The 26,105-nt window shown below is 42.1% G+C and overlaps 1 protein-coding gene across 5 annotated transcripts in view; it reads right to left on the bottom strand.

Annotated features, from left to right (window-relative positions):
- Positions 1-26,105, bottom strand: part of RBMS3 (RNA binding motif single stranded interacting protein 3) — a 749,106-nt gene that overhangs the window by 27,529 nt on the left and 695,472 nt on the right. For all 5 annotated transcript variants that reach the window (XM_077916336.1, XM_077916334.1, XM_077916335.1 and 2 more), the window contains one exon: positions 10,102-10,212. In XM_077916336.1, the coding sequence (XP_077772462.1) occupies positions 10,102-10,212 (111 nt within the window). The remainder of the gene's footprint in view (positions 1-10,101; positions 10,213-26,105) is intronic.

Here is a 26,105-nt window from a genome sequence, read left to right as displayed (position 1 = left end):
TGTAAACCACCAGTGGCCGTGGGTGATCCAAAGAAAATATTAGATACGGGATATGTAACAAGTTTGCTGTGCCGCTTGAGATGTTATCAAATTTGAGGCAACAGCAGAAGCTAACAGAGTAAGAGATAAGAAAATGTGTCCTGGAATAACTAGCTTTGTTATTCCATGGAGGTATTGCCAATGACATTGTAAGTCGGGAAAACAGAGAGAGCATTTTGCAGGAAACAAAGAGAAAAATCTCGGTTACATGATTGATATATTAAAAGGGGGGTGGGGGAATTAAATAGTTTATCTAAAAGGGATGTACTCCTGCAAGCATGAGCACCGTGGTGCTGCTGGGCCTTACACACAAATGGCATCCGAAAATCTCCTGTTTCAGCCGTTTTCCTCCTCATTACACCCCCAAACTGACAAATGGCATGAAGCATTGAAATTAAATAATTTAAAAGTAGATTAGTGCCATTTACTAAAATATTTCGGATTTGGTTCTATCTCCTGCTTCCAGATTCACTGTCCCCTGTAAGGCCTGGCTGGCTTCTGTGAGGCGGGGTTGAAAAAAAGAGAGAGTTTTTCATTTCCCTTTTGGGGCCTTTGGATCTATGGGCCTTTGGATCCTGCAGATTAAAAGCCTCCGGTGCCCTCTCTTATTGGGGGGCTTTCTGCTGGCACAAAACCCACCGCCGATAGCTCCCCCTACCAAAGCTGAGGGCTTTTGTCATGGCAGTAACACACCATCCTAAGCCCCAAAGCTATCAATATTAGGGTGGGGGGGTGGAGCTAGGACTTTTTAGAGCTGCTTTGATTTATTTGTTTTTTTTAGTATTTATTTGAATGGACTGTTGCTGTTTTTGTCAGCCATGCACTCTGCATTCACTTCAAAAAATATTTACTACACTGTATTTGTATTGCTACTCCGGCTCTGCAAATCTATGTTGAAAGTGCAGAAAATAAATTACATACGATAGAACGATCTACCAGTAAAGAGGCTCTGTAAACGACTTGGCATCTGCCTGTCTTGTGAGACTCCAGGGGTGAAGTCAATCTGGTGGAGAATCACAGTGCCTCCTGCTATAGCTCCAGGGACCAGCAATGTGTAACAGCAGCCTCCTTGTTTTTGCGTTGTTATCAGCACCAAAGTGGGTGCAGGCCTGGGCAGTGTGTATGGAGGTCTTGGGCTGCCCAGACAACAAGACCCCCCTCTCGGCCTCACTGATGTGGTCCAAAGGAAAGCAGAGCCATACATTTTGGACACGCTTGGCTGCGGGAGTTGCCAGAAGGAGGTGTACAAGGCACCATCCAACCGTCTTAGGGACTCTATTCCAGATTTGTGTAGGGTTTACTTCCTAGCCTTTTCTTCTCCTGAAGATGCTCTGCAGAGCGTACCAGATAGCTTATATAAGTGCAATATTAATGGGAACAAATAAATAACAAATCAAATGAAAATGCCCCTAGAAAGAGGAATCTGGGGTGGAGGAAAAACGGAAAGCTCCACTGCTACTGACCCCTAACACCACCATGCCTCACAATTTCCAAAGCTTCTGTTTGACAAGGAAAGATTCAATAAACTTATGGCCAAAAATAAAATAAAAAAGCAGACACTCAAGTGACTCTTGCTTCCTTTTTTTGCCACATGCTACCTTGTCTCTGAAGAAGATTCTTGTGCACCTATCCACACAGGGGAGATGTACATTTCTTTCCCCCCGCTCCCAGATGAAACATTTGGCAAAAAGCAGTCGCGCAAGCCATTTTACTCTCTGCCACAGGTTTAAATGTGTGAAAGAACCTTTGGAAATGCTTGAGTCCCTGGACTGTGAAGAATCTGAGCTAAAGTCCTTAGTAGGAAAATACCTATGGAGGAGAGCAGTGTTGCAAATTGGCTTTTTCATAGAACGGTAGGATTTCAAAGTATTCCACTATTCATACAGTTCGACATGGAACCCCCTTCCCAAATAAAACACCGCTATTTGTGTCAACCACCAGCTCTAATGCTCTTTTAAATAAATGAACAGGGAAAAGAGATGTCATTTCTGAAGATTCGTGTTTCCAACAAAATTCAGCTGTTAACTTAGAAGGATGTCCTGCCTTGAATAATTTTCATTTCAAAGTTCTGCTTAAAACAAGTGGTGAGATCTTCATGGGCAAACTGGAGTTTTCACCTGAGTTGTCCCACCTTGCCCAAATTCAGCACTCTGCAGCTATGAAGTGATTCTAACTCATCATAAATCTCACTTGAGGGGGGGGGAAATATGAGTACCCGAATTTATATATTAGCTCAATTTCCCTTTTTTTATTGGACTATAAAGACACACCACATCCAGACCAACTCAAGAGCTGTTTCAGAGACCTGATGTTAGTTTTGGGACTTGTAGAGTTATATTACTATTGCAAATACATGTCTGAAGCCTTGAATCTGTTGGACTCTTTTCCCTTATTGAAAGGAGGCTATTGTGGCAGTTTCTCAAAAGGGGATAATAATCAGCAGGACTGCATATCTCCCAGTACTATGGTAGGATGTTGGGGGGGGGGGGGGCGCGCGCGCTATCTTCAATACTCATTGGAAGTAGAAGTGACAGCGTGTTGACATTAAAGCTTCCTTCAGGAATAAACTTTACAAAAGGGGAAATATTATACAGCAAATAAATGCTTCTGCTGAGATGCCAGAATATTGCTCTTGATGCCTCAGAAATGCTATTGCTGAAGTAAAAGAAGCTAAGTAACTGATTCTGGGAACTGTGATCAGGCTATTTGGTTTTATTTTTCAAAGGAGGTTTTATATTGTATCCCCCATTCAAGCTGTCAATCACAACTTTTATTAAACCACAAAAGTGATGTCAGATCAATGGTGGTTTAAGACACATTATGAGTGACAGCCTGATGATGGAGCAATTTCGGAATCCTTTTATTATTAAACATAGACTAATGCTTCTCTCCTTCTTTTTCCACCCCACTCCCAAGAATGCATTTTATTGTTTAGGGTGAATGATACACACGAGTCTAGCTAGGCAAAGGCATAAGTTTAACAAAAGTGCTGATGTTCATTTTTATACAGAAAATATCATAAATATCACAATTAAAAGGAGCAGGTGTAAACTGGGAGATAATACCATAATACTGTTACAGGTTGGGGTGCCCGAGTCTATTAGTGAATAAGCAGAAATTAATAAATGGTAAAAAGGTAAAGGGACCCCTGACCATTAGGTCCAGTCGTGGCTGACTCTGGGGTTGCGGCGCTCATCTCACTTTACTGGCCGAGGGAGCCGGCGTACAGCTTCCGGGTCATGTGGCCAGCATGACTAGGCCACTTCTGACAAACCGAGCAGCGCATGGAAACGCCGTTTACCTTCCTGCCAGAGCAGTACCTATTTATCTACTTGCACTTTGACGTGCTTTTGAACTGCTAGGTTGGCAGGAGCTGGGACTGAACAACGGGAGCTCACCCCGTAGCGGGGATTCAAACCACCGACCTTCTGATCGGCAAGTCCTAGGCTCTGTGGTTTAACCCACAGCACCACCTGCATCCCTGGTAAATGGTAGCATTCAGCTAATATTCAGCTAAATAAATGGTAGTATTCAGCTAATATTTGGATTATTGAATGGAGGATTTCAGGCCAGTGGAAAATGCAGGCTAAGCTTCCTTTCCACGTCAGTGCATCCCCTGGGGTGACAAAATGTGTTGATGACCCACAACAAAGAGGAATCCCTGGCCACGGGCAGACAAAGGTTCCTAAGGTACAGGGAAAAGGTGCCTCTAAAAATTAGGCATGGGTTAAGAGGCAGATGGGAGGATCTGCTTGGAGCAGAGATGTGTTGGGAAGAAGGAGGAGAGGCCATGCAGTCAGGACCCTCTTGGCTGCTATCTGGAGAGGAATGGCTGGCTGCCTTAGACTCAAGCTGGCTGATGCAACGAGAGAAGTAGGGAGAGACACTCTGGAGATGGCAATGGTGTAAGAACTGCAGCTCCTTCCACCTACACTCAGGTTGTATATGTCAGGGGAGACCAACTCCCAAGAGATTATGATCTACTCACAGAGTTAAAAACTGGCAGTGATCTATTCCCTTTTGGGAGGTTCAGGTCAAAGTTGTTGAGCTTTTTTTAAAGAAGGAATGTCCTGTTTTCTGGGGGTTCAGGGCAAACATGTTGAGCTTTTTTTAGGGGAGCCAACAAAGTTGTGAGCTTCTTTGGGGGGTGATCTACCAGTGATCTACCACAGACGTCAAGTGATCTACCAGTAGATCATGATCTACCTGTTGGACATGCCTGGTATATGTGAATAAACCAGATATCTTTAAGTCTCTGCCATGTCTTGATTCTCCATGAGAAAAACTACCTTGAGTGAGCGCCTGGAATCCCCTGGAATCTTGCGCAGAAATTGGGGGTTGGTGTCCCCCCTTTGTGACAATGCCAATATTCTTCACAAGCTTCTCTTTCATGCAGAAATTAATGCGATATATTAGACAATGCTTAATCAAGAAGGCAGGTCTTCTCATTCCACTTCTTCCCTACTCAACCTCCTGCAAGGCATCAAAGCTGGCCACAAAAGGGGACTGTGATAGTTCCACGTTTTGAGAACTGGACTCCATGATTCTCATGCCTCTTCCAGTCCGGCATTTGTAGTTGCAAAATGACTCCCGGGTCTTATCCCAAGACTTAGAACAAACAGAGCAAAACTGTGGGAGCTGAGAATGTGCTGTCAATCTTTATTTGTGTGTCTTTTGTGATTTTAGTCACTGATGGGTAAGGTCTGCTAGGTAGTTACCTAGCAACTATAATATGCTTCCTACAACCACTTTTCCTAGTACAGCAGCAATCTCAAGAAGAAGAAAGGACCACGTCGCGCCATAAGAAACCTCCAGCTATCTGGGATTTCTTTGGAAAGAAACCATTATGTGGATTTACAAAACTTCCCCTTCCTTTCATTAGTTCCAGTGATGAGACACTCTGCACCAGAGTTGACACTCCATCATTCAACACGGCAACGTGACCTGATTCTAGAGCAGGCAGTACATGACGGGGGAGTAAACCCCCTGCTTTCGTTCCTAGAGGTGAACTTTTCCTACTTGAGTATTAGCTTGTACATCTGACAGCAAACCTCGCACTCAGATTTTGTGGCACAGGTGAAATTTGTCTTTTAGAATCAATTAGGCCGTGAAAACACTTTGCAAGTCTGCATTTTGGATAAACACAAGTCTGTATTGTATCATTAGCCTACCCCGTGTTTGTTAGTACACTCCCGGCCAAATTGCTAGCAAGGAAACCCTGAGGAGGGCAGTTTTTGGCTGAAACATATGCTATGCTGATTAACAAAATGGTTTGTCAAAGGAAGTGAATGTATGAATGCCTTTTGATAAAAGTAGTTTGCATATTGCAAGCTTTTAAATTAATCTGGGACAGAATGCAGCAGATACTAATGACGCAGAATAGTTCATTACTTTCTGGCTTGTTTGTTGAAAACAGCTTGTTGAAAGGTAGCCAATGGTCCTTTATAGCACCCTCTTGCAGATTTTTAAAGGACAACATTAGAAGTGTGAGCACAGTGGAAATTTATTGTTTGTGCTTTGTATCTGCCATAAAATGTGATCCTGTTGAGATAATTACAGTCACATTCTTTTCCTCATCTGGCTGGAGTCATATGGATTGCAGTGCCCCGAAAAGACTCAGCTCTGCAAAACAGAGTAGGGCTTCTCTGAATTATATAGAAACTGGCTCAAAGTAATTAATCCCAAACTATTGATAAAGACTACAGCCTGCTGAGAAAATAATCACAGGGAAAGGGTCAGCGAGCTTCTTGCAGACGTATTAACAGAGAATGCATTTTTGCTTAGAAAAAGCTCCCTGTAGGTCGAAATCTCGAAACATTATTCCTGAAGTCCGTAGTTAAAAAAGGGGAGGCCCCATAAAATTCCCTGCGATGTTTGGTTATTTTAAGATGTTTAGAATTATTCCATGCTGCTTCTTTATTGGTAGCAGCTCTCAGTCTAAGCTGCAGACTCAGCTCTAGGCTCATTGGCGTGGAAGGGAAGAACCCCGAGTTTAAGGTGAAAATCAGATTCTCAAAAGGTCTCCTTTGGTATACAGAGGAGTGCAACTGCAGCAACATGAGTGTCTCAATCTAACGTATTTATAGAACCTTTCATTGCTATAAATGGTAGAAGACAGCTTTATGACTTAACTGTATGTGGTTCTGTGCTCAGCTAATGCAAATTTCAGATGTCAGTGAACAACGGCAAGAACAAAGTTCAAGATGGCTACGGAACGCAGCTATTTATTTATTTAGTATAACATCTGTGACCAACACCATCCCCTCTAAATGCAATGTTCAAAATGGCAAAGTATATACAACAAAAGTGAGTTTAGGAGGCTTTTAGAGGTTGATGGGTTAAGTTAGAAGTTATGAAAGGACAAGCAAAGAAATATTTAAACATTTCAGTATGGTATGGTATGGTATGGTATGGTATGGTGTAGTGTCGTGTATTGTAGTGTAGTGTAGTATAGTGTAGCGTAGTGTAGCGTAGCGTAGATTAGTATAGTATAAAAGTATTTATTTGTAGAATATGGGCAGATATCTCTTCAAAATCAAGCATTGCTAGGAGTTATTTCTTTTTGTTTTTCAGTGTATTTCTTACCAATTAAAAATTGGGTGTGGCGCAAACGAATTTTTATTTTGAAAGTGTTGCCTGGAGAAAAATGTTTGAGTACCAGTGGGTTAAGTCATTTTCATGATGTCAATTACGTGACTGTCGTAAGCATGTGAGTTATCTTTCACTGTAGGTTAATTGAAAAGTAGTGATTTATAGTGGACAGAATTTGTTAAAAGTAATTGTACTATGTGACACTTAGAGCACTTTGTGAAGACTCAATCGAATGCACAGGCAAAGCGACTCACAGGTCTGGACAGCACTACCTTAGAACTGGCTAAGGATACAACAAATTCTCTTCTGTCAACTCGTAAGTTCCACCTCAACCATGACATTGGTGCCTCAACCATTGACTTGCCCTGCGCAGCTGTAGAGATGCACAACCCCTGCCCCTGAGAAATGTAATCAAAGTTCCATTTTCACTTCCCTGAACGTTCACAGAAATTCACCCATGTTGGGATTCGCAAAATTCACATGAGTATTTTTCTTTAGGCAAAATTTGGTGGCGAATCTACCTTTCAGTTCCTGTTAGTCCTAGGTTGATGTGAGATAGAGAGGAGAGAAACATCATTTCAGCAGTAGCACAAATAGTTGGTAGAGCATGATACTTTTAATCGTGGGGTGTGGGTATGAGCCGCACGCTGGGCAAAAAGATCCTGCCTTGCAAGGATGTTGGGCTAAGTGACCACTGGGATCCCTTCCAACGCCACAATTCTGTAGAATACTGCTGGAGATATACTCCTGCGAAACACTCTGCACTGCTGCAGTTAAGAGCGACTCTTACAGAGCATGTTGTCAAATGTTAATTAAGCTTTTATCTGCACAGGGTTGGTGGACCAAACTAGAATGAAAAGGAATGAACAGCAGCGGGCAGCAAAGGGAAGAATCTAATAGGTACTTGTGGGGTTTGACCAAACACCCTCTCCTGAAGCTTCTATTTAACCCACAGGGTAGTGGCGCCCGCCCTGTGGAATGCCCTCCCAGCAGATGTCAAAGAAATTAACAACTATCTGATGTTTAGAAGACATCTGAAGGCAGCCCTGTTTAGGGAAGTTTTTAACGACTGATGTTTTAATGTATTTTAATCTTTCGTTGGAAGCCGCACAGATTGGCTGAGGAAACCCAGTCAAATGGGCGGGGTATAAATAAATTACTACTACTACTACTACTACTACTACTACTACTACAGGGGAGTGGCTCCTTTCATCACACATTTCCTGTCTTTCACTTTTGTGTTCAAGTTACTGGCGAAACCATATTAGCCAATAATCAAAACCATTGTACAAGTTGGCAATTAAAAACACACACCCTGCAACCTCTATGCCAGGCATAGGCAAACTCGGCCCTCCAGATGTTTTGGGACTACAACTCCCATCATCCCTAGCCAACAGGACCCGTGGTCAGGGATGATGGGAGTTGTAGTCCCAAAATTTTCTGGAGGGTCGAGTTTGTCTATGCCTGCTCTACGCTTAATAAAGTCTCAGCTCTCCAATGTAATGTCTGTATAAAAGCTCACTAGCCACTGCAGCATCCCTCAAGTCAATAAACTGAATGTGTGAAGGCGAAACGAGAAGTAGGGGAAATGCTCAAGACCCACTTCTGTTGCCTGTATTTCCTGACTTGAAGAATTTAAAGGAAATTAAAACTACCACTTCTATCTAAACAAATGGAATGCTTCTTTCACATCTTGAAACGATTTTAATACTTCTAAATAGTAGACCTTCCAATAAAGAATTTGGGGTTAGAATTTAATGCCATCATTAAAATTTACACAGCAGCGTATCCCAGAAAGAAGTTAATATACAGCATGCAACAAGCACTGCATTTTGAAATATGCGTGCAATATGTAAAAAACTTTTGGTTCGGATTTCTATATATGGACATATAAATATGGAACTCTTTGAAGTGGCCTTCAGAACTCCTTATAACATGCATTACTACAAATGGTTTAGGATGACTGCTGCATGGCTTACGGTTGCAATGTATTGCAAGATGCAGACTTGTTGGTGATCCGGAACTCACCAAAACCCTAAAAGGTATTTTATATAATAGACTTTTTATTTCTATTCTTTGAATATCATATTGTTGTTTTATTGCTATGGCTGATGCAAATAAAGATTCATTCATCTGGAACTCACAACTCTGGAACTTGTTAACGAACGAACTGACAACGCATGTACGAAAGACTCGAAAAGACAAGAAAATCACTACATTTATCACACACACACACATATATCACATAAAGAAAAAAAGACATTTTTGTTTTTAGTTAAAAGAAATCTTCATCTGTAAATATAAATATTCTGAATCAAATCTTATAGGCTGGAAAGAGGCAAAATAAAGGCAGAAAATTGTCTTAGCACTGATGTTTATTGTTTTCTGCTGTTGTCTTACCGATTATTGTTTTTTATGACCTACTTAAACAATTTATGGGTGGTGTGTGTGTGTGTGTGTGTGTGTGTGTCTATAACATACTTTTTACTTCATGACTGTATCATATTTTGAATGGAGGTACATGGTGTTCTAAATTCATGACACAACCTAGGCCTCACAGTAAGAATGAAATTATAAGCTAAGATAATGTGAGAGGGAGTTCTGTAACTGGTTACACTGGAAATGTCATTTCTGGTTATTATACTTACTAATTCTTGACTGAAAAACTCTAACCCAAACCATAACTTAGCGTGAACAAGTAAAAATTTGGATTCCCAAAGCAAATATAGTAGCTGGAATGTTCCTCTCTTGGTTTTTTTTTGGTACTATCCAGGTTTAGTTTAGTGTTATGTCCAAACCCAAGTTTATGGTTTGACTCCCCCAAACCATGAGTGGTAAACCAAAAACGTACTCTGTTCACAACCTGTGGTTTGTCTGGGATGAGACAAATCATGAACCTGGATTTGGATGTAAACTAAACTATGGCTTAGCCCTAGGTAGCGTCACAGCAGCAGAATTAGACAGGGAGGAACGATCTTCGCTCATGGAATCCACATGGCTGCATTACTTGTCAACTGGATACTTCTACAGTAGAAGAATTATTATTAACCAAATACTGAAAAATTCCCAAGCATCATAAAGATCTCTGCGCGTTTTTGCCTGGGGGAGGAATAGCAGTGTCTGCAAATGATTTTAGTCAAGAAAATTATAGGGAGGGGAGATGTTTTCTTTTCTAAAAAAGAAACATATTGGGTTCAGCTAGTTTTTAAATTTTATTATTAAAATGGACGTTCCTATTCATTGCTCTCCAATGTTACATCAAGTAGAAATTTTACTTTGTTCTCTTCATTTGACGTCATACTGCAATTAGAAATTTATTTTTAAAAACGCTATAGAAAGACACAAGTTTTTAAGCTATGGAAATGTTCTAGTATTAAATATAAACATATTGATTAACTGGAAAACGACCTTGAGATTCTAGAAAGTAGTAAAAAAGAGAGAGAGAATTTGAAGCATATTATTTAAGCTTACCGTTCCTGTTGTGCCCAAAGAAAGGTGATTCATCTGTTGTGTCAGGGGGCCCATCATACTTGCTGGCTGCATGGACATTGTGTGGTCCATTGTTGGCGTTAACACAGCACCCTACAAACACACATAGGTTCTATCACAATGTTTACTTCAGTTTCATATTTAACGACCCAAAACAAAATTCACCACATAAAACACATCTGATTCACACAAATGACTAGAGACAGGGAGAGGGGAAAGAGAGGGAACCCACCAGATTTTGGAGTACCACTAAAGAGCAGCAAATGGTCAAATATTCAGTTTATTATTATTTTAACCAATATGGGGAACACTTGGCTTTTCTGCCAAAATCTTTCAATGAAGGGTTTCTTTTTAATCAACCTGAGTTACTGTCACAACTAAAGCCAGAAAGCAAAATGACAGAGCAACTTTACTGTTGCTTCAGGAATTATTGTTGTTAAATTGAATTTGTATAACGCCCTATTCCCGCAGGTCTCAGGGAGGTTCACAAGCTAAAATCACAATATAAGAAACACAAAATACATAATTAAAACAAAAACAAACAACTCAATAACCCCCCTCCAACACATTTATTTATTTATACACTGCTATTTCATAAAATACATCAAAGCTGTTTACAACAAAAATACATAAAACGTTGACACCACTGCAAGCCTATTATATCCCAGTTCCTGAATTATATGCCAGCTCCTAATACATGCCATATTTGGCTTCCTACTCTTTACAAAGAAATAAGCATAGGTGTGTAAACACCAGAGGAAACCAAATGCTCCTTACCTATCCTTTAGAATAGCCTACGTAAAACAATCTCATTCAATACTATTCTCCACAAATGCCCCTCTTTCTTTTCATATAAAAACTCAGTGGTACAACTTAGCAAGGCAATTAGTATATTTTTCCAGGTGCAAGAATGTATCCTCATGAATGGCATTTTTCGGTTTCTTGAAGGATCCCACATTGTTACAAATTATTAAAATACACAGAGCACATGCGGGACTCATGTAAAGACATGTACACGTGCAGTTAGACTGTTCACATTAATTCTTGAATAGATAGCTTTCCCTGCTTTTCAAACTCTGGATAAGTATGCTGCACAGGATCTGACCACAGTCTATAACAGCCTTGGCCCAGTATACCTGAAGGAGCGTCTCCACCCACATCGTTCAGCCTGGACACTGAGATCCAGCTCGGAGGGCCTTTGGCAGTTCCCTCACTGCGAGACATGAAGCTACAGGGAACCAGGCAGAGGGCCTTCTTGGTAGTGGCGCTCGCCCTGTGGAACACCCTCCCATCAGATGTCAAGGAAATAAAGAACTACCTTAATCCACAGAGCCTAGGGCTTGCCGATCAGAAGGTTGACGGTTCGAATCCCCACAACGGGGTGAACTCCCATTGCTCTGTCCCTGTTCCTGCCAACCTAACAGTTCGAAAGCACGTCAAAGTGCAAGTAGATAAAAAGTACCGCTCTGGCAGGAAGGTAAACGGCGTTTCTGTGCGCAGCACTGGTTCGCCAGAAGCAGCTTAGTCATGCTGGCCACATGACCCGGAAGCTGTACGCCGGCTCCCTCGGCCAATAAAGCGAGCTGAGCGCCGCAACCCCAGAGTTGTCCATGACTGGACCTAATGGTCAGGGGTCCCTTTACCTTTACTCTTAGAAAACATCTGAAAACAGCCCTGTTTAGGGAAGTTTTAAATGTTTGATGTTTTATTGTGTTTTTAATATCCTGTTGGAAGCTGCCCTGAATGGCTGGGGAAACCCAACCAGGTGGGTGGGGTATAAATAATAAATTATTATTATTATAAAAGAATGTGCACAAGGTGTTACATTGCATAAAGAGAGGGAGAGAGAGGTGATAGCTATGGGATGATGAACAAGAGGAATAACTGATTGTGTTAGGCAGAGCACACATAATAAACCTATGGCAGGAAAGAGGGAAAATTTCTTACCCATCTACAAAACTTGCTACGCTAGAATGAATTCCTCCACCTGCGCTCATCCGTTAGACATCAGTTCTATACAAAAAGGAGAGAGGGAATGGCCACACAGACCATCCTACGGTTCTTCAAAGATACCACAGAGCTCTGCATCTTGTTAGAGTTAAGAGCCTCAATTAATACACAAATCTGCTTTGCCAACAGAAGAAGAAGAAACCCACAGATGAGATCCAGAGGTGAGTGACATGGGCTTGTTTATTTTCCTCAAGAGACTGAGAACATAATATTCCTGGCTGGCTAAAGGCTCTTTGAAGACATGAAAGTCACGCATGTGGTAGACATTCACCTTTCTGCCAACTCCATTACAATAACGTCAAACACCAAGGGACTGACTGATGTTCAGAACAGCATCACTACTACAACCTATTGCAGCACCTGTGATTTACAGGCAGACATGCTATTCTCGACACAAGACACTGAGGTAGATCGCTTGGGGGGGGAAGCTGGCTGGCTGGCAGGGGGGCAATGTCTGCAATATGTTAAGCCTCTGAAGTCTGAATGGCTCACGACACACCATTTTGCAAGTGTCACCAGGCTTATTAAGGTGAATGTTACCCATTTCCTGCCAAGATAAGAGCACATTAACTGTTTGATGCAAAGCTCTCTGTATGAACCCCGTTCCCTCCAAGTCTGAGGTCTGCTAAATAACTGCTGCTTCAGGGACTGTATTATGTGGACACAGTGATATTTTTCTAGAAAAAGAGGTGCCAGAACTGACCATGAATGTCCCCCCCTTGTTCTCTGATAATGGCAAGGGCACCCACCTGAGAGGTGCCAGAACTGAGTTGTGGTGGGTTCTGGCTGGAAAAAACCCCTGTGTGGATGACAGATTGATCCTCACAAGAATGAGGGTTCAGAGTAGTGGGTCCTCCATATGCTGTCCATTTTCACAAACCCTCATTTCATTTCCAAAACAGGTGATTATCACGCCATTATTCCATTCTGCTTTTCGAAGTTAGTCCCTGATAGATTATTTTCTGCAGCTCTTGTTACTTTAATTAATGGTTTATCTTATGGTTTATCTTATTTACAATTATATTAATTCCTATGTGTGGTTGTTAGATAGTATTGATCTCCTTGGCAGCAGTTTTTGAAAAGCAACCTAGAAATACAGAATGAATGCTCTCTTCTTTGGAATGTCATCTCTACAAACAATATTTTTTTAAAAACACTGCGTCCTGTTCTGATTTGATTATTATGAACTTTTCGGTGATCTTCTGAATGAAGATCCTTTCACCCTGTTGCTTATTCTTCTTTCAAACAAATGATTTCCAGGGTTTGAGGCAATACCGTGCAATATCCTTTATCTAAAGGAGACTGTAATTTTCTTGGACGTTCAACGTAGCCTGAGAATACAAACCATCTTCAGAATTGAGAGCTTGCAATTGTCTTGGAATATGTGTTGCTCAGACTCAGCTCTCCTGCATTAGTTATCAAAATGATTCAGAAAGATAGGAAATGAGAGTAATCTGGAGGCACTCTTCATACATTGTGCCCTAAGGCCAAGATAAATTTGTTTGTTGAATTTTTTTTTACACACACACACACACACACACACACACACACACACACAGAGAGAGAGAGAGAGAGAGAGAGAGAGAGAGAGAGAGAGAGAGAACAGTTTCTTCTCCTGCCTCTCATAATCACCTATCAAAAAGCATCACTGACAGATAACCTTACTGCCAGTGGCAGCTGCTGCCCTTTGCACTGGTGGGGTCAGAGGGCAGATTGGCTAACATCAGGAAGAGCCAGGGGTCACAACAGGTGGAGCTAATGGTAGACAGATCCAGCTAATTCTGGCGCTCTTCCTATTACCCTCTTCCCTTGCACAGACACAAAGGACCCATCTTTTTGCAGAAAAAGAAGGAAACAAAGATATACACCTGCAAATACACACAAACCCCAGTTCCATATCATATCGTATGCAGATGGTCAATTTATGGCCTGTAGCCATAAGAAATATTTGACTGTCAGAGGTGGCTGCGGCAATTAATTTCAGAAGTCCCCATGGAAAGCAAGAGGGGGAAAGTGTAAGAGTGTGTGTGTGTGTGTGTGTGTGTGTGTGTGTGTGTGTGTATACATGCACAGGAGAAGAGAGTGGAAACCTGATTTGATTGTGTAGATGAAGGACACAGCTCATCAACGGCAGGCAAGAAAGGGCCTCAAAATATCCTTCCGGCGTGCCCCCCCCCCCCCCGGCAACTCCAAAACAAGGGAGGGGGCAGTGGAAAATGTCCTCTGCCTCCCCCACCGCCCTGATCCCCAGCGTGGTGGCAACGATCAAGCAGGAAAACGTGCTTGCGGACATGCTCTCTGGTGTCAGGCCGCCCAAGAAGGCTGCGCACCGCCTTTTGCCAGGCCTCTGCAGGGATCGCTCTCCTCCTGTGGAGGCTTGGGAAGGAAACTGCATGCCCGCCAGCCATATAGTTGGTGGGGCACAGCTGGCAGGGGTGCAGGGAAAGGGGAGGCTGCCAGCAAAGCCGTGCAGCTCCCTCACTCGCTAGGGCGCCCCTGAGAGGCCGGCGCCCTGGCGCAACGAACCACTAAGACCAATGGGAAGGACGGCTCTGGGCAAGAACAACGGTTGCTGGTTAACTAGTGTAAATCTAAGCCACTGATCAGGTGGTACATCAGAAATAACAATCCCTTATATCGCGATATACTGCCACCATTCTTTTAGTGCCACTAACAACATCCTCTTATAAGTATTGTCATGATACCAAAGTCCAGAAGCCTTTTGTGCTACAACCTGCAGAACACTGCTAGCAGCCATCTTCCTTCTGATCACAGTTCTCTGGATCCCACCCACACACAAAAATTTACTTGGGCAATTCGTATACAGCTCAATTAACAATTGTTTCTAATCAGTGTACAAGAAAACTCAGGTAAATGCAAATAAATATCAGTTAAAGTTATAAAATCATAATCCTATTTAAATGTCTTCTGGAAAATAATAATAATAAAGGATTCAGAAGGTGCTAAAAGTTCAGCAGGGAGGGGAAGAGTTTGACCTGGGGTAGCTCAGTTGGTAGAGCATGAGACCCTTAACCTCAGAGTCGTGGGTTCAAGCCCCATGGGGGGGGGAATATTACTGCATTGCAGGGGTTGGACTAGATGACCCCCAGGTCCCTTCCAACTCTACAATTCTATGACCTCAACTGGAATGGGGTTCCATAAAATTGAGCCGACAGGGCAACACACAGCTCCTGGTGGATATAAGCTGAGTATCTGAGCCATGGGGGGCCACTAGCAGTTACCTGAGGTTGAGGTTAAGCAGCATATATAAATCCAGGGAATTTTTGAAGGTTGTTCTCAATCATTATTTTTGCTTTATTTTCCCCCTTTACAAAATACAGTGGTACCTTGGGTTAAGTACTTAATTCGTTCTGGAAGTCCATTCTTAACCTGAAACTGTTCTTAACCTGAAGCACCACTTTAGCTAATGGGGCCTCCTGCTGCCGCTGCACCGCCGGAGCATGATTTCTGTTCTCATCCTGAAGCAAAGTTCTTAACCCGAGGTACTATTTATGGGTTAGCGGAGTCTGTAACCTGAAGCGTCTGTAACCCGAGGTACCACTGTAAAAGAACTGATTTGAGGTAACTTCATGTTTCAGTAACAATCCAGTCTTAATGTTAACAAAATTAAACTGTGTGCAGCAAGGGAACTGGATATTGACTCTTAGCTATTAAAAGCTCTTTGTGATGAGCAAGCCTGCCACCCTAATTTAGTACATAACTGGGTATGGCAAACTGACTTCTTCCCTTCTCCCTACTGCTCCTGAAAAAGATATAGTTTGATCAACTGGAAGTCCCTGTATAACTGCCCAAATCCCCTGCCACCATCCACGAACCCTCAGTATTCCTGGAAAACTACGTTTTTCAGAACTAAGAGTGTTTAGGTTGTTTGTTGAAAAGTAAAAAAGAAAAGGAAAAAAAGTTCTAACTCTTAATTTAATTCCTTTGTACCGAATACAAGCATATTGAGTCAAAAACTTCCCAAATCTAGAGTATAATTCTTGCCTTCAAATATCCCATACACATTATATACTGTGCTGAAAATACGGTGCTAATATTTTCATGTTAAAATGAAAAGTCATTCCATGCAAGCAAATTCATATTTTTTTCCTATTTCTGCCCCAAATAATTTTTCTCCAAGAAGTTGTTGAAAATATCTTCTTACTTTGCTGCTGGGCGTGTGCAATCTGATCCATAATTATGCACATGATAAATGCAGCAAGACCAATCACTCTTTCAGAAGATAAATGTGTTCAATTACATGATAAAGTTTCACAGCTACCAAAATGTTTGCCAGAGTATGGGAATATAGCCTAATAATTATCACACTTAGTGCATCCTGATGTAAAGAAGTTGGACTTCTATAAGATTGTTTCCTACCATTAGTTGGAGGTGACTTTGCTCCACCCTGACATCTCATGGTATCTGCTCCTCTCCATGTGGCCCGTTTTGAACCAGCAGCATCACTAGGATTACTGTATGGTATCACTGAGGTGCTGGGCCACTTGGAAATGTGGGGACGAGGTTTGGCTTTTGCCTGTGCCTTCCCGCAGAGGACCTTAAGGTCCATGAATAACCATAGTTTAGAGGTCCCTATGAAAGTCAGACTATCCTCCACCAGGGCCAGGGCCTTTTCAGTGATGGCTCCGACCTGGTGGAATGCACTGTCCCACGAGACTAGGGCCCTTCAGGATTTAACCTCCTTCCATCGGGCCTGGCCTTTAATTTGAATTCAAGCTGATCTTTTATTTCCCTTTTCTTCCCTCCCCCACCCCTTTTATGAAGATCACCCACTCTGAGACCCCACAGCTAATTCTCCGCTGACCTCCTCGCTGGCCCAAGTAGGACCAATTCAGCCAGCTAGCCCTGGGGATTATCTAATTGTTTTATTTTTATTGTTATTCATGTTTTTATACTGTATTTTATGCTGTTTTTATAATTAAGTGTTTAAATTTGTTGTTAGCCGCCCTGAGCCCGGTTTTTGAACTGGGAAGGGTGGGGTATAAATAAAAAAATATTTTTATTATTATTATTCCCCATGTTTCTCGGCTGGTGTTAAATTCGTTGAGGATCCCCATATCAAGGCATGGGGCCATGGTGGTGTTTGGCGCTTGCCTTTCCCCACCTTGCTCTTCTTGTCTTCAGAGACATGTTACACCTAGAATTCTAGTTTTTAAACGTGCATTAAACATCAGGCTCACTGGGGGAACATGCAATGTAGCAGCTTTATGGTCCTTCAAGTTCGAAGGTGGGACTTTTTGCCTTCCCCACTTTGCCTGGCGTTCATATTAGGCTCTTTAGGAGTACATGGCATAGAGGGTTCTGAGCCCTTACTTTGATCTAACAGGCTTTGCACCCTGGCTTCCCTCTTCATTCAAGTTAATGTTATAAGAATTCTAAGGTCTCAAATATAAATGAAATGTTCATAAATGCACAAGACAAACACGTACATAAGTGGTATATAAACCACATGTCTGAAATAGAACAGGAGAGCAATCCTGAAGCCATTTTGACTCTCCCAAATTGACCTCAAATATTTCTCTACAAGGAGGAAGGAAATGGGAAAGCCTCTCTATTGTATTTTGCTTACAAATCCTTAAGGGCATATCTGTGCATGAATAGGGTGAGCCTGTGATCTGGATTCGGGAACTAAAGTATTACCCATCACAAAAGAATGGTCAGGCTGCCCAGGCAATGCAATCAATGACCATTATCAGGTATCCTGGCAGATAGGATTTCTGCTGTAGACCGCCTCCTTCTGTGATGTATGTATGATGTTTGAGGGGGGTGGTCTTGGACTACAGGGTGGGCAATTTCAAACGTCTATATAAGGGCTTGCGCACCACTGTTCAGGGTTCTCTCCTCCGTCCTGTGTGTGGTGAGTGGGGACCATGTTGCAACACTTTAATAAAGATCAGGCTTACTAGCTGCTCTGCTTCTCAATATACTCTGTCTGGCCCCTGTTATTTCTCCTACCGATAGGGAACTTACTTAAGGACCCTATACGGGTTCTTGGATTCCCCATAAGGGAAAAGGAGCAGTTTTTTCTTCTAACAATGTGAAGGCTCCACACTGTGGGCCTGGTGCGACCTTTAGAGACTGTTGGAATGCCATTCATCTCCATTGCCTGCAACTTCCCTGCTTTCCTAAGAGATACTTTGTCAGCTAGAAAGCATGTCATCCATCACACCCTCATCTGCTTAGTGAAGCTGCAATGTGGTTGATTTTTCTGGACGTTATAGACCCATGTCTTACCACATCTTACCAACCAGTGGATTTTATAGTACTACCAAGTACACCAGTAACTTCCGCAGAAAAACTACTATAGTATCCAGTAAGAAGTTACCAGAACAGATGTACTCTGCAAACAAAAGTGCTGCCTTACTCACACAACTAAGAGATAAGTTCCCAGCTCATACACTGGGGGTAGGAAACTCTTGGACCCCAGGGAGATTCCTCATTTAGCCAATGGAGAAAATGGAATGTAAAGTTTGAGTGGAGTTAAAAAATACATGTCTCTGTTGCCACGGGAAATATCTGTGTGTGTGATTGTGTCTCTGTGTTAAGACTGTGTTGCTTTTTGTGGATCTAGCCTCACCTGATACTGGAATGCAGCCCCAAAAACATTTCACTTAGGTAATGAGACCCTCAGCCCCCAAAAGGTACCCTAGGATCTCCCCATCATGTTCTTCAGGTGACTCTCTTGTGTCTTGCATCTATGTCTCAGCTCATACGGGCAAAGTCAGTGGATAAGAGTCCATGTCGCTAGCCTTTGTACTCTGCTCAGCACAATCCATGTGAAATCTTATTTGCCAAGCAGAGAAACTTATTGTATGATCTCAGTATTTGTTTATTTTGATATCGGTCCTCTTAAGTAGGTCATTTTATGAGATGAGATGGGAACATTCCAGCTGCAGATCACAAGTCTAACCTTTATATGCAAATATAGATATGCAGAATGACTTAGGTTGCTAGCACAATTGCTGTTCTTGATTAACGAAGATCTGGTTGCTGGTTTGAATCCCTGAAAAGTTGGGATCAGAAGGTGGCTTGCGTTGATGGGGAGGAGGAGAGGAGGATTATCTGCACTATGGTCCTGCTGGCTGTGCTCATTAATTAGGACTACCCAAAATGAAGGGTGTTTGTTTATGTAAAAGACTCCCAAAGATGTTATTTTTATTTCAGATGATTCCAATACTAAAGGGGACAATGCTTTTTAGAGAGTGGCAAAGAGTGATTTCAAGATATATCTGGCAGGGCAAAAAGCCGAGAATTCAATTTAAGTTATTAACAGATGCAAAAGAAAGAGGTGGTTTTGCCCTGCCAGACTTGAAACTATATTATGAAGCATCATGTCTCTGTTGGTTAAAAGAATGGATAAAATTAAAGAATACAAAATTGTTGGACTTAGAAGGATTTGATAACAGATTTGGGTGGCACACGTATCTATGGTTAGAGAAGAAGAAGAGTCATAAAGCTTTTGAAAACCACATCTTCCGGAAATCGCTAATTGAAGTTTGGGAGAGATATAAAAAATTATTGGAACCAGGAGTTCCACACTGGTTGTCTCCATTAGAAGTCATGTGTGTCAAGAAAATTAATATGAGAGGGAATTGGATCACTTATGGAGAATTGGTGATTAAAGAAGGAGAGAAATGGAAAATGAAGCCATATGAACAAGTAAAAGAATATGTATTTGATTGGCTGCATTACTATCAGATAAATGATATGTTTAAAAAAGACTCGAAAGAGAAGGGTTATAAAGAAAAAGATTCAAAATTTCAAACAGAAATAATAAATAATGATTGTAAGACAATATCGAAAATGTATAAAATGTTGTTGGAATGGTATACGATGGATGAGGAAGTCAAGTTGGTAATGATTCATTGGGCCAGAGATTTTGGGTATAATATACATTTTGAAGACCGGGTTAAAGTATGGAATGATAATTTGAAGTTTACAGCATGCACCACATTAAAGGAAAATGTTATGAAAATGGTATATTAGATGGTATATCACACCGGTTAAATTAGCAAAAATGTTTTAAACTTGTAACAAGTGTTGGAAATGTAAAGAAAAAGAAGGAACTTTTTATCATATGTAGTGGGAATGTAAGAAAGTGAAGGGGTTCTGGGAGATGATATATAATGAGTTAAAGAAGATGTTGAAATATACTTTTGCAAAGAAACCAGAAGCCTTTCTCCTAGGAATAACAAAAAATGATATAAATAGAAAGGATTGTAAACTTTTTCAGTATGCAATAACAGCAGTGAGAATATTAATGGCCCAAAAATGGAAGCAGGAAGAACTACCTACTCTGGAGGAATGGAGAATGAAGCTAACGGACTATGCAGAACTGGATAAACTAACTGGAAAAATAAGATATCAACGAGATCACAAGTTCATTGAGGACTGGGGAAAATTTACAGATTATTTGAAGAGTGTATGTGATGAACAAACAACGCTAGTGGGTTTTAAAGAAGCTTTGGGAAAATACAGTGGTGCCTCGCAAGACGAAATTAATTCGTTCCGCAAGTCTCTTCGTCTTGCGAGTTTTTCGTCTTGCGATGCACGGTTTCCCATAGGAATGCATTGAAAATCAATTAATGCGTTCCTAGGGAAACCGCCTTCAGACCAGGTCCGGGGACAGTCTGTCCCCCGACCTCTTCTGAAGGCTGGGGGGGGACAAGGGCCTTTCTTCCCACCCCCAGCATTTTAAAAAACCCCGGGACAGCGGAGGACGTCTCCGCTGTCCGGGGCGATCTTAAAATGCTGGCGGGCGGCATTTTAAAATCGCCGGGACAGTGGAGGACTTCTCCGCTGTCCGGGGCGATTTAAAAGCCCCTGGGAAAGCAGGCAGGGGGGACAAAGACTTTTGCCCCCCACCAGCCTTCAGAAGAGGCCCTGGACCTCGTTCCGATGCCCGGCGGCGGGGTGAGAGGTTCCCGCCCCGCCGCCCGGCATCGGGGCATCGTTCCGATGCCCGGCGGCGGGGTGAGAGGTTCCCGCCCCGCCGCCCGGCATCGGGGCATCGTTCCGATGCCCGGCGGCGGGGTGAGAGGTTCCCGCCCCGCCGCCTGGCATCGGGGCATCGTTCCGATGCCGGGCGGCGGGGGAGAGGTTCCCGCCCCGCCGCCCGGCATCGGGGCATCGTTCCGATGCCCGGCGGCGGCGGGAGAGGTTCCCGCCCCGCCGCCCGGTATCGGGGCATCTTTCCGATGCCAGGCGGTGGGGGGAGAGGTTCCCGCCCCGCCGCCCGGCATCGGGGCATCGTTCCGATGCCTGGCGGCGGCGAGAGGAGGTGTCCCCGCCCCGCCGCCAGGCTTCGGAGGAGGTCCGAGGACAGTGGGGAAGACGCGCTGCGCTTCCCCGCTGTCCCGGAGATTTCCCTATGGGCTTTCGTCTTGCGAGGCAAGCCTATAGGGAAATTCGTTTTGCGAAGCGCCTCCAAAACGGAAAACCCTTTCGTCTAGCGGGTTTTCCGTCTTGCGAGGTGTTCGTCTTGCGAGGTACCACTGTATAAGGAATATTGCAAGAATGTAAATATGTTCGAAAAGGTATTTTAAAAGGCGATACTGAATTTGGGGGATGCGTAGATAAAAATTTAAATACGGATGATTGTCAGAAAAGCTGAGGGAAGTCCAAAAGATGAAATATGTTATTTGTAAAATTGTTTGATTGGAGATATTTGTGCAAAACTTAATAAAAATTTATTTTAAAAACAACAACACAGAAGGTGGCTTGCGTTGATGGGGAGGAGGAGAGGAGGATTATCTGCACCATGGTCTTGCTGACTGTGCTCATTAATTAGGACTACCCAAAATGAAGGGTGTTTGTTTATGTAAAAGACTGCTTAACTGCTGAGCAGTGGTCCCTGCAGAGCTCACCTGCTGTGCTGCTGACTGTATAAGCTTCATCCCCTGATTTCAAAGGAATGTAAATTGAAGAAAGCAATAGATCCATATGCAAAATAGTTAGCCATTGTTGCTTTAACTTTGCATAGTTAATTGAATACATCAAATGAAAGTAGTTCCCTGCTTAATTTGACCCCCTCGGAAAAAAATCAGATACCCCTCCTATCCAGCTACAGCTGTTCATAGGACAGATTATGTTAATGTTATTTTGACCTAGATCAAAAAAGAAAGTACCAACATTTTCAAAAGTCTGACGGATTACTTGAAGCTCCTACCAACCAGAGGTCCCATTCCTGGTCTTAGCTCCTAACTGGCCAAGAGGTTCAAACGTTTTCTGAACTGGCTCCCCATTTATGGAATGCTCTCCCCAGGGATGTTCAGCTGGTCCTTCATTATACACCTTTAGGTGACAGGCAAAAACGTTTCTCTTTAACCAGACCTTTGGCTGAGTGACATCCAATGTCCTTTTAAAATGTGTTGGAAAGGGAGGGGGGATTATTGGGTTGTTCTTGCTTTTAGTTTTATTATGTATTTTACATTTTTATATTGTGATTTTATCTTGTGAACCACCCTGAGATGTGCGGGTATACAGTGGTGCCCCGCAAGACGAAAAACTCGCAAGACGAAAAACTCGCTAGACGAAAGGGTTTTCCGTTTTTTGAGTCGTTCCGCAAGACGAATTTCCCTATGGGCTTGCTTCGCAAGATGAAACGTCTTGCGAGTTTGTTTCCTTTTTCTTAATGCCGCTAAGCCGTTAAGAGCCGCTAAGCCGTTAATAGCCGCTAAGCCGCTAATAGCCACGCTTCGCAAGACGAAAAAACCGCAAGACGAAGAGACTCGCGGAACGGATTAATTTCGTCTTGCGAGGCACCACTGTATGATGGTATACAAATGTAATAACAATAGTAACAATAACAACAATAAAAAAAATTCTGTACTCAATGCTTGTAGATCACTGGTGTGTTGGAATTATCTTACCGACTCCAAAGATGACTGTAGTCTAGTGTCATGTAACTAATAGCTTACTTAACTTGTTCCTTCCACCCAATACATCTTTCCTGAATTGCTGTGTATTGTTCACATATATATTTTACATAGGTATGATATATATATGCAGAGCTGGGTGGATCTATTTCTGGTCGATGCCACTTTCTGTTTGCTCATGAGTATACTCATGAGTATACCCCCATCGTTCAGCCCGGACACTGAGATCCAGCTCCGAGGGCCTTCTGGCGGTTCCCTCCCTGCGAGAAGTGAGGTTACAGGGAACCAGACAGAGGGCCTTCTCAGTAGTAGAGCCCGCCCTGTAGAACACCCTCCCATCAGATGTCAAGGAAATAAACAACTACCTGAGTTTTAGAAGATATCTATAAGCAGCCCTGTTTAGGGAAGTTTTTAATGTTTGATGTTTTATTGTGCTTTTAATATTCTATTAGGAGCTGCTCAGAGTGGCTGGGGAAACCCACCCAGATGGGTGGGGTATAAATATATTATTATTATTATTATTATTATTATTATTATTATTATTATTATTATTAATTTATTATTTTAAAGATCTGCATGAAAACCTCTCAAAAATTTCTAAATGCATTTTGATATGTTTTTGAACCATAATGGGTTATCGGCTATCCGCTGAAGCCATGGAGCCTGTATTCGTTCCATAAGACGCACACACATTTCCCCTTAATTTTTGGAGGGGAAAAAGTGCATCTTATAGAGCGAAAAATGCGGTAACTTCACAGGTAACATATTAACATGACTACATAGACTAGGAGCCAAAAATCTACTCTAAAAGCACATCAGAAGTGTTTGCATGAGGACCCTAATGCCATAATCACAATCAGATTGCGAAAGCTTCCTCAATTTCAAAAGTGGTTTGCCTGTGGACTGCCAATGTTCCAAAAAATGCAGGAAACGTCTCTTCCTTTGCAGATTCTGACATATGAAGAGTGATGCTGTCTGGTGCAACAATCTTCTTTGAGGTTTTCATGGAGGCTCTGACCTCAGATATTCAAATGAATGCTCATTGGAAACAATTCTGTGGGAAAGCAGAGTGTCACCAGTGACTGAATATTTTAGCTGTGTCATGTTTTATCTACAATTTGAAGAAAAACTGGTTTGTTCTTCCCGGCACTTGAAACAGAACTAGACTTCTCCTCCTTGCATTCCCTTCATTATAAATAAAGAGTTTGATAAAGAAAACCAGCACCTCTCAATATCTCCCCCCCCCCCCCCCCAGGGACTGTATGTTTTAAATATATGTGGGGTGTGTGTGTATGTGTGTGTGTGTAAAGATGAGCTATTTTTCTGTTAAGAGAGATGGTCGGAAAATGCAGGTGTCTGTTAATACACTCAGATAGAGTAGTAGTATTTGAGTGCAACACTATTTTGAAGAGCTCAGTACGCCTATTACATTATCATGTATTCACTTTGTAGGTGTATTCATGGTTTCATTCCACAGTTCCTCGCATGGTATTTAGGAATGCCGCTTAAAAACTTAATGCACATCTGTGGTGGCAGCTGCTCTACTAAAGGGATATGGCAGCTGGTAAGGCGACTAGCTGGAAGACAGAAGTGCCTGGCGTGCTCTGGTCCATGGGGTCACGAAGAGTAGGACACGACTAAATGACTAAACAAAGGCGACTAGCTGAAATCACTGGGGGCTGCATCACAAGAGGGAGGAGAAGATGTCCCACTTTCTGGTGCAAGGAGATGGTAGTAGACGTGCTGGCAGCAGGGTGGATAAAATTCAATGTTGTTTTTTTTAAAAAAATCAGGTTTTTAAAAATTTAAATGGGATTTTAAAAATAAAATGCTTCTGGAGGAAAGCATTTAAGTTACATTATTTAAGTTACATTATAGTCCAAAAGCTATTCATCAGGAAATAAGGATTTGTTTTAAATTTTTCATGTGTGCTAAATAAAACTCAGTCGAAGTTGTTTTTTTTAAAAAATCATTTAACCACATCAGTTAACAAACATGGATATGCATGCTATAATGTTATTGTTTTAGTTAGATAAATTGTTTAAATTGTCATTAAGAAAATGATTGTTTTTCTCCTTCCAGTAAAGTACAGCAGAATAGTTGCCCAAATATAAACAATTAACTTATTAAATCTCACAATAATTTCATAATTATCTGTCTATGTATTTCTAATAGTATAACCACATCAGTAATTTTTGATAGAACTGTAAAAACTACTCTGAAAATTTATTATTCCAAAAATAAAACCTACTTCTGGTTGTAAATATCAAGATTATATATTTCTGCGTGCACAGCTACTGACATCAGCAGGACCGACTATCTTCTCAGCAACTGTACACTTGAATGGTGCTGCACCTCCAATACCACCTTCTGATTCCAAACAGTATGGGTGGGAATTCCTGATCCTACCCTCATTGCCATACAGTGACCACGGCTACCTAAGTCCTAATGAGCTGCAAGGGACTTGTTTCCAAACCACTTTTTTCAAGCTCTGAAGTCACAGGATAGGGCAGATCGTATGGAAAAAATGAGAAGGAAAACAGTGAATACAGTGTTGTATAGTAGTGAAGCACAAAAAAACCCACCGATATATCTGGAAACAAATAGATCAATAGTCAAACATAGTAAACAACACAGAGACATTGAAATGAGGGCATTTATTTATTTATTTGCTATATTTAGAATCATAGTTAGACTTGTAGAGTTGGAAGGGACACCGATAGTAATCTAGGGCGCAGGCAGTAGTGGTAGCTAGGAAGACTTTGGTTCACCATCAGGTGTGAGTCTGTTTCAATATGGTAGATCTCCCTACGGAGATCCCCCCAGGCGCCATTCAAAAGGTTGGCCATAACCTTTAAAGTCCTTAATGGCTTGATTCCAAGTTACCTAAAGAACCACCTCTGCCCATACAAATCTGCCAGAGATTTAAGATCAGCGACAGATACCCTAATGTATCTGAAGAAGTGTGCATGCACACGAAAGCTCATACCAAGAACTAACTTAGTTGGTCTTTAAGGTGCTACTGGAAGGAATATTTTTTTGTTTTGACTATGGCAGACCAACACGGCTACCTATCTG

This window comes from Podarcis muralis, chromosome 12, assembly GCF_964188315.1.
Source record: "Podarcis muralis chromosome 12, rPodMur119.hap1.1, whole genome shotgun sequence".
NCBI lineage: Eukaryota > Metazoa > Chordata > Lepidosauria > Squamata > Lacertidae > Podarcis > Podarcis muralis.
This window is presented reverse-complemented; position numbering and strand designations above follow the sequence as displayed.